The sequence below is a fragment of the Thunnus albacares genome, chromosome 10 (assembly GCF_914725855.1).
Source record: "Thunnus albacares chromosome 10, fThuAlb1.1, whole genome shotgun sequence".
Classification (NCBI taxonomy): Eukaryota; Metazoa; Chordata; class Actinopteri; order Scombriformes; family Scombridae; genus Thunnus; species Thunnus albacares.
This window is the reverse complement of record NC_058115.1, coordinates 3439553-3453723: the sequence shown is the minus strand read 5'-3', so window position 1 is coordinate 3453723 and position 14171 is coordinate 3439553. Positions and strand designations below refer to the sequence as shown.

The 14171-nt window shown below is 41.4% G+C and overlaps 2 protein-coding genes across 4 annotated transcripts; one reads left to right on the top strand and one right to left on the bottom strand.

The window, feature by feature from the left end:
* Positions 1–2031: 2031 nt before the first annotated feature.
* On the top strand, positions 2032–4063 carry rab33ba (RAB33B, member RAS oncogene family a). Its single transcript, XM_044363538.1, has 2 exons — positions 2032–2733; positions 3569–4063. The coding sequence occupies exons 1-2, from the start codon at positions 2506–2508 to the stop codon at positions 4061–4063; spliced, it is 723 nt and encodes a 240-aa protein (XP_044219473.1). The 5' UTR covers positions 2032–2505.
* Positions 4064–4297: 234 nt separating this feature from the next.
* On the bottom strand, positions 4298–13641 carry zgc:113425 (uncharacterized protein LOC541425 homolog). Of its 3 annotated transcripts, XM_044363540.1 has the most exons (7): positions 13153–13640; positions 12740–12799; positions 10601–10732; positions 10080–10226; positions 8171–8228; positions 7908–8059; positions 4298–6665 (listed from the first exon to the last, which is right to left on the bottom strand). In XM_044363540.1, the coding sequence occupies exons 1-6, from the start codon at positions 13315–13317 to the stop codon at positions 7947–7949; spliced, it is 675 nt and encodes a 224-aa protein (XP_044219475.1). In that variant the 5' UTR covers positions 13318–13640; the 3' UTR covers positions 4298–6665; positions 7908–7946. The 3 variants fall into 3 exon arrangements, with proteins under 3 accessions (XP_044219475.1, XP_044219476.1, XP_044219474.1); XM_044363541.1 differs by lacking the exon at positions 4298–6665 and having other exon boundaries at positions 7497–8056; positions 13153–13641; XM_044363539.1 differs by lacking the exon at positions 4298–6665 and having other exon boundaries at positions 7497–8059.
* Between the last annotated feature and the right edge of the window lie 530 nt (positions 13642–14171).

Genomic DNA, 14171 nt, shown 5'->3' with positions numbered 1-14171 from the left:
TCAGTGTTTATTTGTACAGAGAAAAGTATATAGCATGGACTAATGCCACATAGCACAGCATTTATAGCCTAATATGCAAATACATAAAACCCAACAATAAAATATATATGGAAATGTATGAAGCACAAAACTCAATAACACACACACATACATTAATGTAAAAAACACAAAACTCCACAAGAAAATACATAAAAACACCATATAACACAAACAATTTACAAACGAGACAATAGAAATATCATATAAATTGAGATGCACCAGATCACTCATGACTACATGACTGATCCCTCTTTAAAAATGGTTTCAAGTTAATCCCAGTCATGGTCCAATGTGAGTTCTGGGGTAAAGAGTTCCACATGTTGATCCCCTGAGCAGAAAAAGTTCTCAGTCCAAATGAGGAAGTATAAAAGGGCTCCTTACAATTCCCAGCAGAGGCTCCTTGTGTTGCTGAGCCAGAAACCCTGAGAGGAACCACCGGTTCACTGAACACCTGAGTGCCTTTAGGCATTTATTGAGTTTGAGATTTGCAAATTTAATGAAATTATCAACATATTTAATTTCTTAAGAACATGGCAAGTGGTGTCAACTTCTTGTCCAAAATTTGAATTGCTTGACCATCTATCATCATAAGAGGCTTGATTGTTGTAGATGCTGTTTGTGACCAAAAAGTAACGCAATAACTTATATGTGAAAAGTCCATGGAGTGCATAAAACTACTGCTACTACTACCATTTTAACATGTCTCTTAAATTTTAGGTGGGAATCTAACACAAGGCTGAATTATTTTACTTCTGAAACCTGTTCACTACATTGTCCATTAATATTTAAAGGGTAGATTAACAATTTTTCAAGTCTGTCTTAAAAAAATAGTCAGGTGCTCAAATGAACACTGAAATAGGTTATTCTTGCTATAATCATTCCTTTTGTTCATAGGCTACCGACCATTAGAAGATCCCATAATATTGCAGCTACAGTGTAAGTAAATGTAAATGTAAATGGAGGCCAAATGAGTCAAATCATGTAGATATCTTTCAATGAAAGTCTTTTTATGCCAAAGTCCCTCTTTTTGTTACTGTACTTCCTATGGCAACAGTCAGCTAATGGCTGCTGCTTCAGAGGAAGGATCACCTTTGAAGGTTGACACCCCTGTAAAGGCAGCTGCAGGGGGTGGTGGGGGACGTCCCCAACACGCCACTACCCTCCACTGGGAGATGTACTGGAATAGGGGTGGCGGTCTCCGGCTGACGACCCTGCAGCTGACCTAAGGGCACTGGTGGCAGTGCGACAGGCTGAAATGCCAAAGCAGGAGATAACACCTCACGTGTACAATACCTCACCGCAGCTCAACAGGGAAACACTGTCCGAGGAAACACAAAGAGGGAATTTGATGGAATTTGAAAAAGACTGTAAATGTGTCAGATATCCACTTGATATGACTAACTCAGACTGCTGAAGCCTCATATAAGCTTCACATCATCTTTTAAATGCATTTTTATGCAAAATTGTGGATTTTGGCCCCCATCATTTATATTGAAAGCATTATTGAAGGGGACCTTAAATAGTCAGTATGAACAGGAGGAATTATTACAGCAAGGAAAACCTCTTTCACTGTTCAAATGGACACCTGACAGTTGTTGTAAGACAGACTTGAAAAACTGTGAACCTGTCCTTTAAGTTTAACTCATTAACTTCTGACAAGGATCAAGCCCTTGAACACTTTGATTATGCTCATATTCATTATAAATGGTGTTTTAGTTTATCATTGTGAAATAATTTTTCATGAAATGTTTTTTTCACAGAAATCTGACTATTTTTCCATTTAACCAGCAGATGTCGCTTTCTACACATGAGCGCATGTGGTGGCAATGGCAATACAGAAAAACTATTTACTATATTTGGACAGTTTAATATAGGCCTACCCTATCAGGACATGGTGCCGTAAAGCATTGAAAAACACTGAATAGGACTAGCTACCTCCCAGCATTTGACTACCAAGACCATCTATCTGTCTGTCTGCCTTAATGCAGCATGGTCTGTCTGTTCATGCTTTATTGACATGAAGCAAACACAGGATGTTGGTGAGGGTGGTATTTTCTAGTACCATCTTTAGTGGTAGTTAACAACTGTGAACTGAATTGAACAGTATTCAATTCAGAGGCGACGAGTATTTACTATCTGAACGTTGAGGTTCTAGTGTGAATCTCGATTTTACGGTCTTGCTAACGGGACAGTGAATGCTGCAAAACTTTATCTCGCGAGAAGCGACTTCCCTGAACAACATTGTACGTGGCTTCACAGCTGAGGATTGGGAGTGTTTACTGGGATGCACTGGTTTAACTAGAGATACAGATATGCGTATTGACAACATATGAACGTCGATTAAATGTTATGTGTAGTGAATTCATGTCTGTGAGTTTGGACACGGAGCGGTAGCTGGTGTTGCTAACGCCTCCTCGTCATCCAGCAGCAGCTTTCCCTGCTGATCATCCACAGCCCGTCGCGGACATGGCGGAGAGCGGGTCGTCGGGTGAATTCTCCGGCTCTCTGACGAGCTCGACACTTCCGCCGCCGAGGACCCGCATCTTCAAAATCATTGTGATCGGGGACTCGGGTGTCGGGAAGACTTGCCTCACGTACCGCTTCTGTGCCGGCAAGTTCCCCGAGAAGACCGAGGCCACGATCGGTGTGGACTTCAGGGAGAGGCTGGTCGAGATCGACGGCGAGAATATCAAGGTGTGCACTGCAGACACTGTTACTAGGAGAAGTGGGTATGCTGCTGGTTCTGATGTGGGGAAACGGAGTCGTGCAAAACTCAAGCAGTCTGTAGATAGAAATAGATGGATATCCATATTAGTAAAAAAGCCCATTAAATACAGTCAGCAAGACTGTGTTAGTCTGCAGGAGGACAGTGTTAGTGAGCATGTTTACTATCATGTGCAGCCCTGCAGCTCTGATAGCTACTGAACAGCTTCACTGCAGCAGCTGAGGGTGAGGTGCCTTGCTCAAGGGTACAGCAGCAGTAGTAGTTACTAAGGGAGTGACAAGTATTGCTCACTCACTTTTTTGACCAGAGTTTTTCTGCTGGTTTAAGCTGAACTGTCCCACATATAAGTTACTGTATAAACAGCACAGTTTATTGGAAAGGCAACTTCATTGTAAATAGCAGTGACATCACAGCCATCCCTCCCTTGGCGCACACCTTAAATTGAAAGCAAAACTGTCTTGGCTAGGAGGTGCATTTGTTGGGGTCTATTTTCAGCATTAATCCACATTCGGTGTTCTAGCGAGTATTTGTGGCAGCAGGATGATGTGTGTGTGTGGGTTTGAGTCAAAATAAACTGCATTGTGTGTGTTTATGGTAATGGAGGAAAATGTCCCCCAGTGCAACACTGTGGCTCATTCATGTGTTTTTTTTTTTTAATAGTTTTTGGACAACAATGAAGCTTTATGGTACAGATGAATAAGATCTATCAGATGTTGAATAAACGCTCAGTATTTCTTAGTAGAATCAGTTAATTGTTGGTTTTAGTCTCTTTATGGGATTTCATTTCCACACTCTTCCCCACAGATCCAGCTGTGGGACACTGCAGGCCAGGAGCGCTTCAGGAAGTCCATGGTGCAGCACTACTACCGTAACGTGCACGCTGTTGTCTTTGTCTATGATGTCACCAACGCTGCCAGCTTCCGCAGCCTCCCCGCCTGGATCGAGGAGTGCAAGCAGCACGCTCTGGGCACAGAGGTTCCTAGGATCCTAGTCGGAAACAAGTGTGACCTCCAAGACTCCATCCAAGTTGGCACGGATGTGGCACAACAGTTCGCCGACGCCCACTCCATGCCCTTGTTCGAGACGTCTGCAAAGAACCCAAACAGCCAGGGGGACGGAAGCTGCGGAAACAGTGACCACGTGGAGGCTATTTTTATGACGGTGGCCCACAAGCTCAAGTCTCAGAAGCCTCTGGTGTTGAGCCAGCCACCTGGAGGATCAGGGGGCACCATCAACCTGAGCAGGGGGAGGGATGATGGTGCAGATGGGGCCAGGGGCTGGGGCTGCAGCAGCTGCTGAGGGAAAAAGATGGAGACACGGAAGGAGACAACTTCAGTGTGAGGCTGCACAAGGCTGATGAGTTTGAAGACGGGAGCAACTAAAGAAAGAGCGGAGGTCTAGAAAGAAAGAATGCATCAAGCAAAATGGTCTCACAATCAGAAACACACACATACAGTATGAATGTCTCCATCACACAGAAGCACATGCTTCAGCTTTCATTTATAAATGACTTTAAGTGTTTTTTGGGTAGTATTTACAGTGCGAGTGTTGTTTTGGAATGCCAAAATCTACTGTTGGTTCATGGAAATGATCCTGAACTTCGGCCAAAAATCAAATCTTAAATCAGTCACAAGCCTGCACCACCAAGGTTAACCTACAAGGGTCCTGTGGCAAAAGAAAACATGGAGACACAGCAGCATTAATAAATAATGTAAAGGAACACCTGAGATTGTTTGGAGGAAAATGTCATCCATGGAAATTTCTTTCTTTCTGACAGCTGGTGAAATGTTAAATCCAAGTTTCTGCCTCTTGTGGGAACAATGACCTGAAACAACTTCCACTGTCACATGTAAGAGGCAAAAAAAATCCAGACAAGACCAACATCATGTCATCATGAAGAAGCACCTAATCTGCATTACTGGCCACGATGCACAACTTACATTGATTTCAACAGGAATACAGAATATTACTTTTTTATGCAGATTGATGGAAGGGGGGGGACAAAATAACAGAACACCTTACATTATAATGCAATCCAACACAACAGGCTGCCACATATATGACTGATTATTTATGTAGTCAGTCACCTTTTAGTCAAAACTGTCAGAGAAGATCATCTCTGTTAGTTTTTTGAGTTTGTGGTAATGTAGTACTGTCATCATGTACAGTATATTAAGGTGTTTGTTATTTTGTCTGCTCTCTGATTCAACTATTTTATTAAAGGTACCCCATGGAGTTTCCTTGTAAACAGTCATGTTTACTGTATCTATTGAGGCCTAGTAAACACACTAAATGCATTTATTTCCCCCTAAAACAAAGCAAATCTTTTTTACAATTATATAAACCCGCATTGTTTACGTCCTTGGTTGCTAGCTAGCAGCCGTTCTGCCTTTGCTGACACATTGCTAAATCTTGTTAACACCAACAACTGTTGATCAGTGCAATAGTGTAAAAATCATCGACAAGATGGTGGTATGCACCACCAGCGTGCACATGCTAGTAGAGCATTTAGATGCAAACAATACAGGACTCCTGCTTAAAAGCAGCGCCTCCTGATGGTCGTCACTAGTGGTCAAAAACTCTGCAGGGTACCTTTAAGTCTGGCTGCTTTGAATTAAATGTTTGAAAACCTTTCACTCTTTACAAAAAGTGCATTATATCTTGAGGGAATTGAGTTTATATGTAACCTTTGTTTGTAACCCAGGGATAGGAAGCATGGGTAGACTTGTAGTTGATTGAGAAAAAGGGATGGTGGTGGTAAAATTGACTGAGGTCATCACATTCACGTTTACTTACTAGGAATCAAAATGGGATATTTAATTATTCTTTCTTTTTAAACATGTACTCTAATGGTAAGAACAGTTGGACCCCTCTGCCTGCTTGTCAGAAGCCTGGGCTTTGGACTAGTCTAGACTGGTAAGCAGAATGAACTGTGGATAGGCAACATGTGTTTGGGCTACCTGTACTGGTTAGTTGACTAGGTCACTAAGACTCCTGATAGATTGAGCATGCACCTGACAAAATGTGTCCCAAAACTGATTTTGTCATGCTGTTATTGTGAGGTGTTACTGGGCAGGTCCACATTTTAGAGTAAGTCTGGAAACAGCTGATGGGGGCTAGCTGGAGGAAAAAGAAAAGTCTGATTAAATAAATAAAATGTCACTTAACAACATTGGCAACAAATAGGTGAGAGGAAAAAAGTCACAGCATCACATTGTCTGAATACACAGCTTTTTAGCTCTTTTGATGAATGGAAACATTCTCCCAGGCCAGTACAAGCATTTTCTCAACATCAGCTCATGTTCCTTTAAGACCAGTTAGCAGTTAGACAACACTTAAAGGTACCCTGTGGTGTTTTCTTGTAAACAAACTAAAGCTGTGTTTACACTCAGTCTTTCTCACTGAACACACCTCAAACCTAGAGGTCTAACTAACTTGCTGAGTGCATTTATTCTCATAAAAACATTTGCACAGCTGCATTTAAAAAATATTTGAAATCCTGCAGCGCTTAAATTCATGATTGCTATTTAGTTGTCTTCACCTTTGTCGTCACATTACTGCCACCAAATGTCAATCAGCAGAATAGTGTGAAAACATTGGTTTGGTGTGTCCTTGTGCACACGCACAATACAAAACACAACGGGGGTCCATTTGTCTGTAACACTATTAGTGATCACCAGCTCCACAGGGCACCATTAATGGGTACTTAAAGTAGTGGCTCGCAGGTTAAGAGTGGAGCTGTGCCAAAACTGGTCTCATCTTCCAAGGTCCAACACATCAGATTGAGAATCAGTATTTCGGCCTAATATGCTGAATATACTAAGATGTTTATTCCTAAAGTCACTGATAGGGAAATGTCCCAGGAATCTGCTGTTATCTTCATAAAGGATGCAAAGGGAACCTGTAAGAATGGAATATAGAAAAAAAGCCGTTAGTCTTTGTCAGCTGTATAAAAGAGCCAGATTGGTTAACTATAGTACTGTGTAGGCTAGCCAGTGAATCAAACAGTTAACATACAGTACCTCTCAGTGTGTAAGGCTTTGTAGTGTGCATCTCTTGGGTAAATGGATGTCTATACACCCACTACATATCCTGTATGTAAGCTTGTGATACAATATCCAGCATGTCTCGCAAACACTGTTAAAGCTGACTGTAAGTCTCCATCAGCCGTTACGCACCCGAGGCTGGTGTGTATATGTTAGTTTGCAGCTCTGTGTCTAAATTATTCAGTTTTCTTCGGCCACAGCTGGTCCTGTGGCTCCTCTGCTGATCAACCCCCAGGTTTAGCTGTACATTAACGTCTTCTCGAAGGACTATCAATCAAACCAAATGGCCTTCTCTCAGGACTTGCTGTTCAGAGGCTATGCACAGGAACTGGAAAGAACACGAGCAGAGACAGGCTGTGCTAGCTGCATCTCTGCAGCCTGTCAACAGTGGAAGACATCATGTGGGCGTTTTATTGTGCTATATTTGAGTGCTGCTTTTTTATGTTCAATAAGTGTCCTTTGTTTTTGAGAAAAGAACATCTCCCCCACCACCCCCAGCAAATACTGAGAAAGAACATATCAATTAGTGAAAGGTATTGATGACTAATGAATGACACTACTGGGGACAGGAGAAAAAGGGAGACGCTTGCAATGGTTTTGACATGTGTAACCTTGCAATAAACTACCCTGAACATTTCAAAATGTGAAGTCATCTCTCTTTTAGATGCAGCAAGTTGACCAAATGGTAACAGCTCAGTCAGGTTTTATTAATTAAATACTAATAAAATATCATAGCTAACAGTCACACTGCATACAGACAATCTGCTATTTCAGTCTTCTTTCCTCACACATACAGACATGCAACTTGGGCAAGGTTTCAATGAGTCTAACTATAGGAATCTTTGGTCAGAGAACAAATAAAGACATCCAGAGTCCAAAGTGCTTGCTCTAATCAGTGAGCACAAACCACTCGCATATGTCACATGGAGATCTCTATAAAACATCCCTGTTTTTCAAGACTTTGGCTTCTTCATCTTAAGTGGATTGTTGAGAATCCTCCCATCTGTCCAGCCAAAAAAAAAAACCAGTATGAAATGTGTAGGCACAACTTATAGGTATTATAATCCATAATCATCTCATTTGGAATGAAGAAGCACAGGAACAAGTGGGAGCAGACACTCTAATGTAGATGTGTGTCAGGTCAGTCTGCTGTATGGCGGCAGTTTAGAGGGTCCCCCCTCTTCCTGCTCTCTGCTGCCCTGGTCAGTGGACTGAGCTGGAGAGTTGAAGAGTCTGTCGTCACCACCTGCTGGACAGAGAGGAGAACTACATCACAGACTGACTGCTGAAAGCAAAGCTTCACCATCAAATGGTAAAATTACAACTATGGTGGCTAAGGACATTTAACAGCTGTCCTTACCTTGCCAGGTACACACCATCTCAGTGTCACCGGGGTCGCACTGAGGAACCAGTGTCTCCTGCACACACAAACATTACAAATGAGAAAGAAAAGTGAGTCTGATTTAAAAATCAAAGCATTACTTTGCTACAAAATGTCATTTTTTGGAAGATAAAAACCTTGTTCTCAGAATAATCAAAGGGGCAATGTTGAATAAAACATAAAACTGAAATCTACAGTACAGTAGCATAGGCAGAAATGTGTGTGGTGGGCACAGAGTGGGCTTAGCCTGTCCAAGACTAATCAAACTGAATAGGTTCTGAAATGCATATGTTAACCATTTCAGCAAGTGAACAGAGAGCAGTGGCGTCTGCAGCCTCTCCTGCCCTGGTAAAAAGAACTATAAACCCTTCCCAGTGCCTGCTGGTCCCATACCTTCCTACCCATATATGTAGATTCACCTGGAGTACTGACCAGTGCTCAAATTAACTAAAATATTAATACTGATGTTATCATCAAACTATTTCAGCTGAAATAAAATAGCTAAAGTGTATGGATAGAGGTACACCAGCACCAACATCCTCAGTAACGTTAAAAATAATGCCTGGCATGGTGGCCACATAAACCACAGAAGGCAGACAGCAACATCAGCATAAAATCCAATTGTACACCCAACAAAAACTACACCCAATAAACAATACTGAAATAGGCAATAGGCTACTACAGTCGGAATTGTAAATTAGCTTACTTTTGATGATTATAGCAGGAGATGACTGGGCACAAACACAAATTATTTCATTACAGTCCAACGCTTCAGTCAGTTCTCTTTCAAAGGAGAGCAGGAACAAAGAGTTCAGTCTGTATGTCATCATTGATGCCCTGATGCCAGTTTTTATCTGACTGACAGTTGAAAAGAGTCTTTCAACAGGACAGCTTGTTGCTACTGCTGACAGGGAAAGGGCTGAATTAGCAGCCGTGTTCGTGTTGTTACTACTTGGCACTTGTTGAGAAGAAACTGGCTCAGGAGGAGGTGTCTGGATTGACAATGATGGCTGTACTTGAGCAGAATTCTCTTCCTTCTGCTCCTCACCACGTCTTTTTGTTACAAACTTAAGGAAACTGCTTTACTTCGCCATGGTTTTTATCTGAACCTACATTAAAAGCAGCTAGCTAGCACTCCTTAACTAAAAGATCCTGGTTCCAAACTGAAAAGATGGCGCTGACCATAAGCTGCAACTCTGGGCTTCTAACTGGCTCAAAGTTAACAAGTTCAGTAGTGACTGCAACTGATCATTTCCTGAACCCCTCCCCTGAGTGGGGACTGTCTGATCCTAGCTTAGCAACCATAACCAGGTACAGCAGGCCTTATGCAGACATGACGTTACTTCCAGGTCCAAGGAGCATATCATTAGCTAACTACATTATATGGTGGGGTCAAAGGTGATGTTAGAAAAACCCTCTTACGGAATGGAACATCCACAGTGTAGTAGCTATTTCACACCTGTGCAGGAGCTAAGATGTTACTACATCACAGGCCAACATTAGAGGCTCTGTCTTTCCTTTATTGGATTTAGGGAAGTTTTCACTCCAGCAACCCCAGCCAAACTCATTACCCAGGATAGCAATACGTCCTCATTCCCAACGCTTGTTCTCTTGTAACATTAAAAGTGAAGCACCAGTAACTGAGGGGGGCAGGGATTAGAAACCAGTCAATTTAACAGTTGGGTGAAACATCATTATCAAATTTTTACTTCAACCTCTAAACCTCACAGTTAAACCAGAGACATTACTTCTCAGTGCAGGCTAATTCAAACTAGAAAAAAGTTTCCACACATAAATTACTTGAGATATGCTACATCATACAAGGTACAATGTTTAGAGTGTTTTCCTTCTGTACTGAATGCAATTCAGCGTGACTGTTCTTCCCTACCAGTCCAGTTCTGGCATCATAGCAGCCACAGCAGGGAAGACTACGGCAGCCCACGAAGGCGATGAGAGAGGAGAGCACCAGGCTGATGGTGCAGGTCAGCAGTATGGTGGCATTGGCTCCCTTCACCATTCGATGAAGCACGAACGTCTGAGCAGAGAGAAAAGCAATGTATAAAACTTGTAGTGAGGTTTTATAAAATACATAATATAATTGTTAATCTATCCTTCATATCTTACTCTACAAAGCAAAAATTTCAAAATTAACTAACGTATGATCTCCATAACAACCATCAAAATGAATTAACACCTCTGACTGTCTAAATAAATGTCACGGCAGGAAAATCACAGGTGGAGCTAATAATGTTATTGATGTTCCATGTAAGTGCATCAGTAAGCAATGTTAGTGTGCAAGCATGCACAATACCAACGCCCTGACACTGTTTACCTTATTAATTACACCTGTGTTTGACAAATCTGCTGTGTGTAATGTCTACATGATACACTGCGTGTGTGTTTGTTTACCACTTGGGGACTGTCGTGTTGGTGGAAGACATCTTCATCCTCCTCCCCATAGGTGAGCGTCAAACAGGAGTAACCTGATGTAAACACAGCAGCTGCACAGGAGAGACCTGCTGCCACCACCATCACACTCACCTGGAGGAACAGATAGACAGCCAATGAATGACACTGTGTGTGTGTGTGTGTGTGTGTGTGTGTGTGTGTGTGTGTGTGTGTGTGTGTGTGTATAAGAGAGAAAAAAAGTGTATTTCCCACTATCTAACTGATACATATTTCATTCCCAGAGCTGCAATGATTAATCAATTAGGTGCCAACTATTAAATTAATTGCCAGCTATTTTAGAAATTGATTAAGTTTGAGTCTTTAGAAAAAGAAAAAAAAAAAGTCCAAATTCTCTGATTCCAGCTTCTCAAGTGTGATATTTTCTGGTTTCTGTGGACTGTTGGTCGGGACAAAAGAAGACATTTGAGGACGTCATCTTGGGCTGTGGGGAACAGTTATTGACATTTTTCACCATTGTATAAACCAAACAACTAATCGATTAATTGAGAAAGTATTCGACAGATTAATCGACAATGAAAATAATCGTTAGTTGCAGCCTATTCACTTCCTTAAAAACAAGTTATTATAGAAATAATATAGTAGTGGTAGCCATGCCTTTCCCTACACGAGTCCACATCTTGCCATGGTAGTAAACTATGACAAAGAAAAAGAAAACTGTTAGAAATCTATTTGGAACTCATGTCTAAAAAGAGAAGAGTCCAATGTTCAATACACACAGATCACTGGTTGACCTGCTTCCAATAATTTATCACACTGACCATATAATAGCTTCTGTGTCATTGTGCCGTTCACATTAATTCCTAGAATTTTAAATCTGTTTGGGTACACTTTGAAGCTTTGGTGGTGATCTAAATCCTGTAGTGTGCACAAATGTTTGGGGCAAGAGGGAGCCATCATCCCTTCCATTATGCACCACCACAACCAGCAAGTGTTATCATCTACCCAGTGCAGAGTAGAGTATATAGTATTAATGGCTGAGTCTTATGGATGATGCTTTTGTAATGTGTTGTTTTGCAGAAACGTCAATACTGATGATGTTTGGTGAATGAGTTGCCTCCAACTTCTATTGTCCCCTTGTCTTTCAACAGGTTAAATACCAGCAGCAGGAATAATATGAGCATGACCAAACAGACATTTCACACACACAGGACACAGCAACAATAACTTAACTAACATAACTGTGCTTATCTACCTTTTTCCTTTTCTACACATCAAGATATTACACACAGATTCAAGTTTAACAGTTTTTTTTGTGAATATAGCAGCTGTCACAAGGTGCAATCTGTGCCTTCAAAAAATGTTGGGACAATTTTATTTCAGCAAAACATCATTTCCTCAATCCTTCTTTTTTATTTTTGTCCAAGGAAATGAGTACAGGGAGTTTTCAGTTTAGCTGTAAAGGGTCGGTTCACCTGTATTACTAAAAACATATCCCCCCCCCCCCCTTTTCCTCTAGCAGTGTCTCTCCATGCAGGTACTGTAATTTTGGTTTATTTGTCCAGGTTTTCATATATTTGTTCAGATTTTTGAACATCAAGCAACAATGCTGAATGTGCCAGATTGTTGTCGGATCATGTACAGGGGGGTGGAGGATGCCAAGTGTGTACGGCACCAAAACACTGTGCATCTATCATGGACACTTTCCAGTGATCATTTCTTGTGACCAAGTCTGTTTCTCCTTCAAACAGTGTTCGTGGTAGCGCTGCCCTCCATAGCTGGGGTCAGGGTTATTGGTTAGGCATCACAGAGATGTGATATGGCTTTCAGAGTAAGTTAAGGGGAAAGAGAAATCAGTGAGGTCACAACACCACCTGCAATGAATGTGCCTGTGCACACCACTGCTGAGAAAAGGTAGAACACTGCCATGGCTTAGTGTTTCATTAATGGACACTCAGGTTCCCATAAGAATATTACAGACAGGAGATCAAAATGAAAAATCAGAGTTGAATATCACAAAAACACCAAATACCTGAAAATTAGAAAAGGAAAGGTACTCCAGAGGCAATTGAAGAAAAAAAACTTGCCGAACCTTGAAAAGTAAAGTTAACATACACAAGTGGAAACCAGCACATGACTTACCAGTAGTGAGTTTTTCCTTTGGGAGGCAAACAACGCCAAAACACCTGGAGAGGCCATGATCTAAAAGCAAGTGAAAGTAGCCTGAATGAAATGACAAACCAGCAGCAGAAAGAACAAAGGCCAGTGAGCAACTTCAACAGGTAGAAACACTGGAGGGTCTGTCCTAATGACAGCGTTATATCTCACGTTAATTGGGTATATGGCTATGGCGAAATGAAGATAATAATTTGTAAAAACGGTTACGTTATGATTAGAATAGTAGCCTACACTTAAAGGAGTAAACTTGCTGTCACATTTTGAGTGTATAGTCCAGTATCGGTGGTCGTAGTAGTTACTCCATATTTTTTTATGCTGTTTCAATGAGCCCGTGTTGTTTAACTACTGAAGTGTGAATGATAGAGGATGAGTCTCACCAGTCCTCCCCACACCGGGGTCCTGGTGGTACTCAGCGAGGTATCCTTGCGGAAAACAGCGTCCATGAACCCACAAACCAGACAAAGACCCGCGCAGGCCATCTGCAGGATACCGAGGACAAGCACACTCTTCTGGTTAAAAATAAAGTACCTGTACCGGTCCATCTCCAGGTGTTAACCCGCTAGAAAGACGACCCTGCAATATAGCCTACAGTATCTAGTTTAGCTTGTGGGCGAAACTTCAAGTTCGCTTGATGCTCGTCGTCTGTTTTTGAGTCTTCTGTGTTAAAAGCATGAGTCTCGGTGTTGATAACTGCAGAAAATATGTCTGAAAATTAAAATAGAACTGTTTTCATTCCAGGAAGCGACACTTGGTGTATTTTCCCCAGTGGTGTATATGTTCCGGACAGTAGGCTGGTTTCAGTGTCGGTTCAGCAGGTAGGAAGTTTATCCATTAACCTGGCTGACCAGCAGCAGGTGCGCTGTCGCTTTTCCAGCCCTGAGTTTAGACTCTCAGGCTGACAACCCCGCCCCCTAGGTTAGGCAAACTGACGTTTCCACCAACATTCACCAACAAACTCATAACTGAGCAACGCTAAATAAGCCCGTGGGAAAGATGTTGCTTCAGCAGACTCATCATAAAATATAATAAGTTATTGTGAAGATATTGCAATCTGCTCTTTAAGGAAGTAAATAATTGTTAAGAAAAGAGTAAATTAATATTAAGGACGTTCTTACATAAATTACAAAAAAGGAATGGTATTCAAAATTACATCAGTTACCTTTGTATGGAAACATGAAAAGTTAAATTATACTGAATTTGAATTTATGCTGGCTAAGCTAGCTTTTAGCACTGCAATTATACAATTTAACAGCATTTGTATCCTTCCTCAGACTTAATTTTAACTCTTCATTGTGATCCTTAAATCTCAAAATAGTTGCAATTCATTAAAGTGGTAAAAGGTAAAAGGTATTTATGTGTAGTACAGTTACTTTTTTCAGGAACTTACATAAGACAA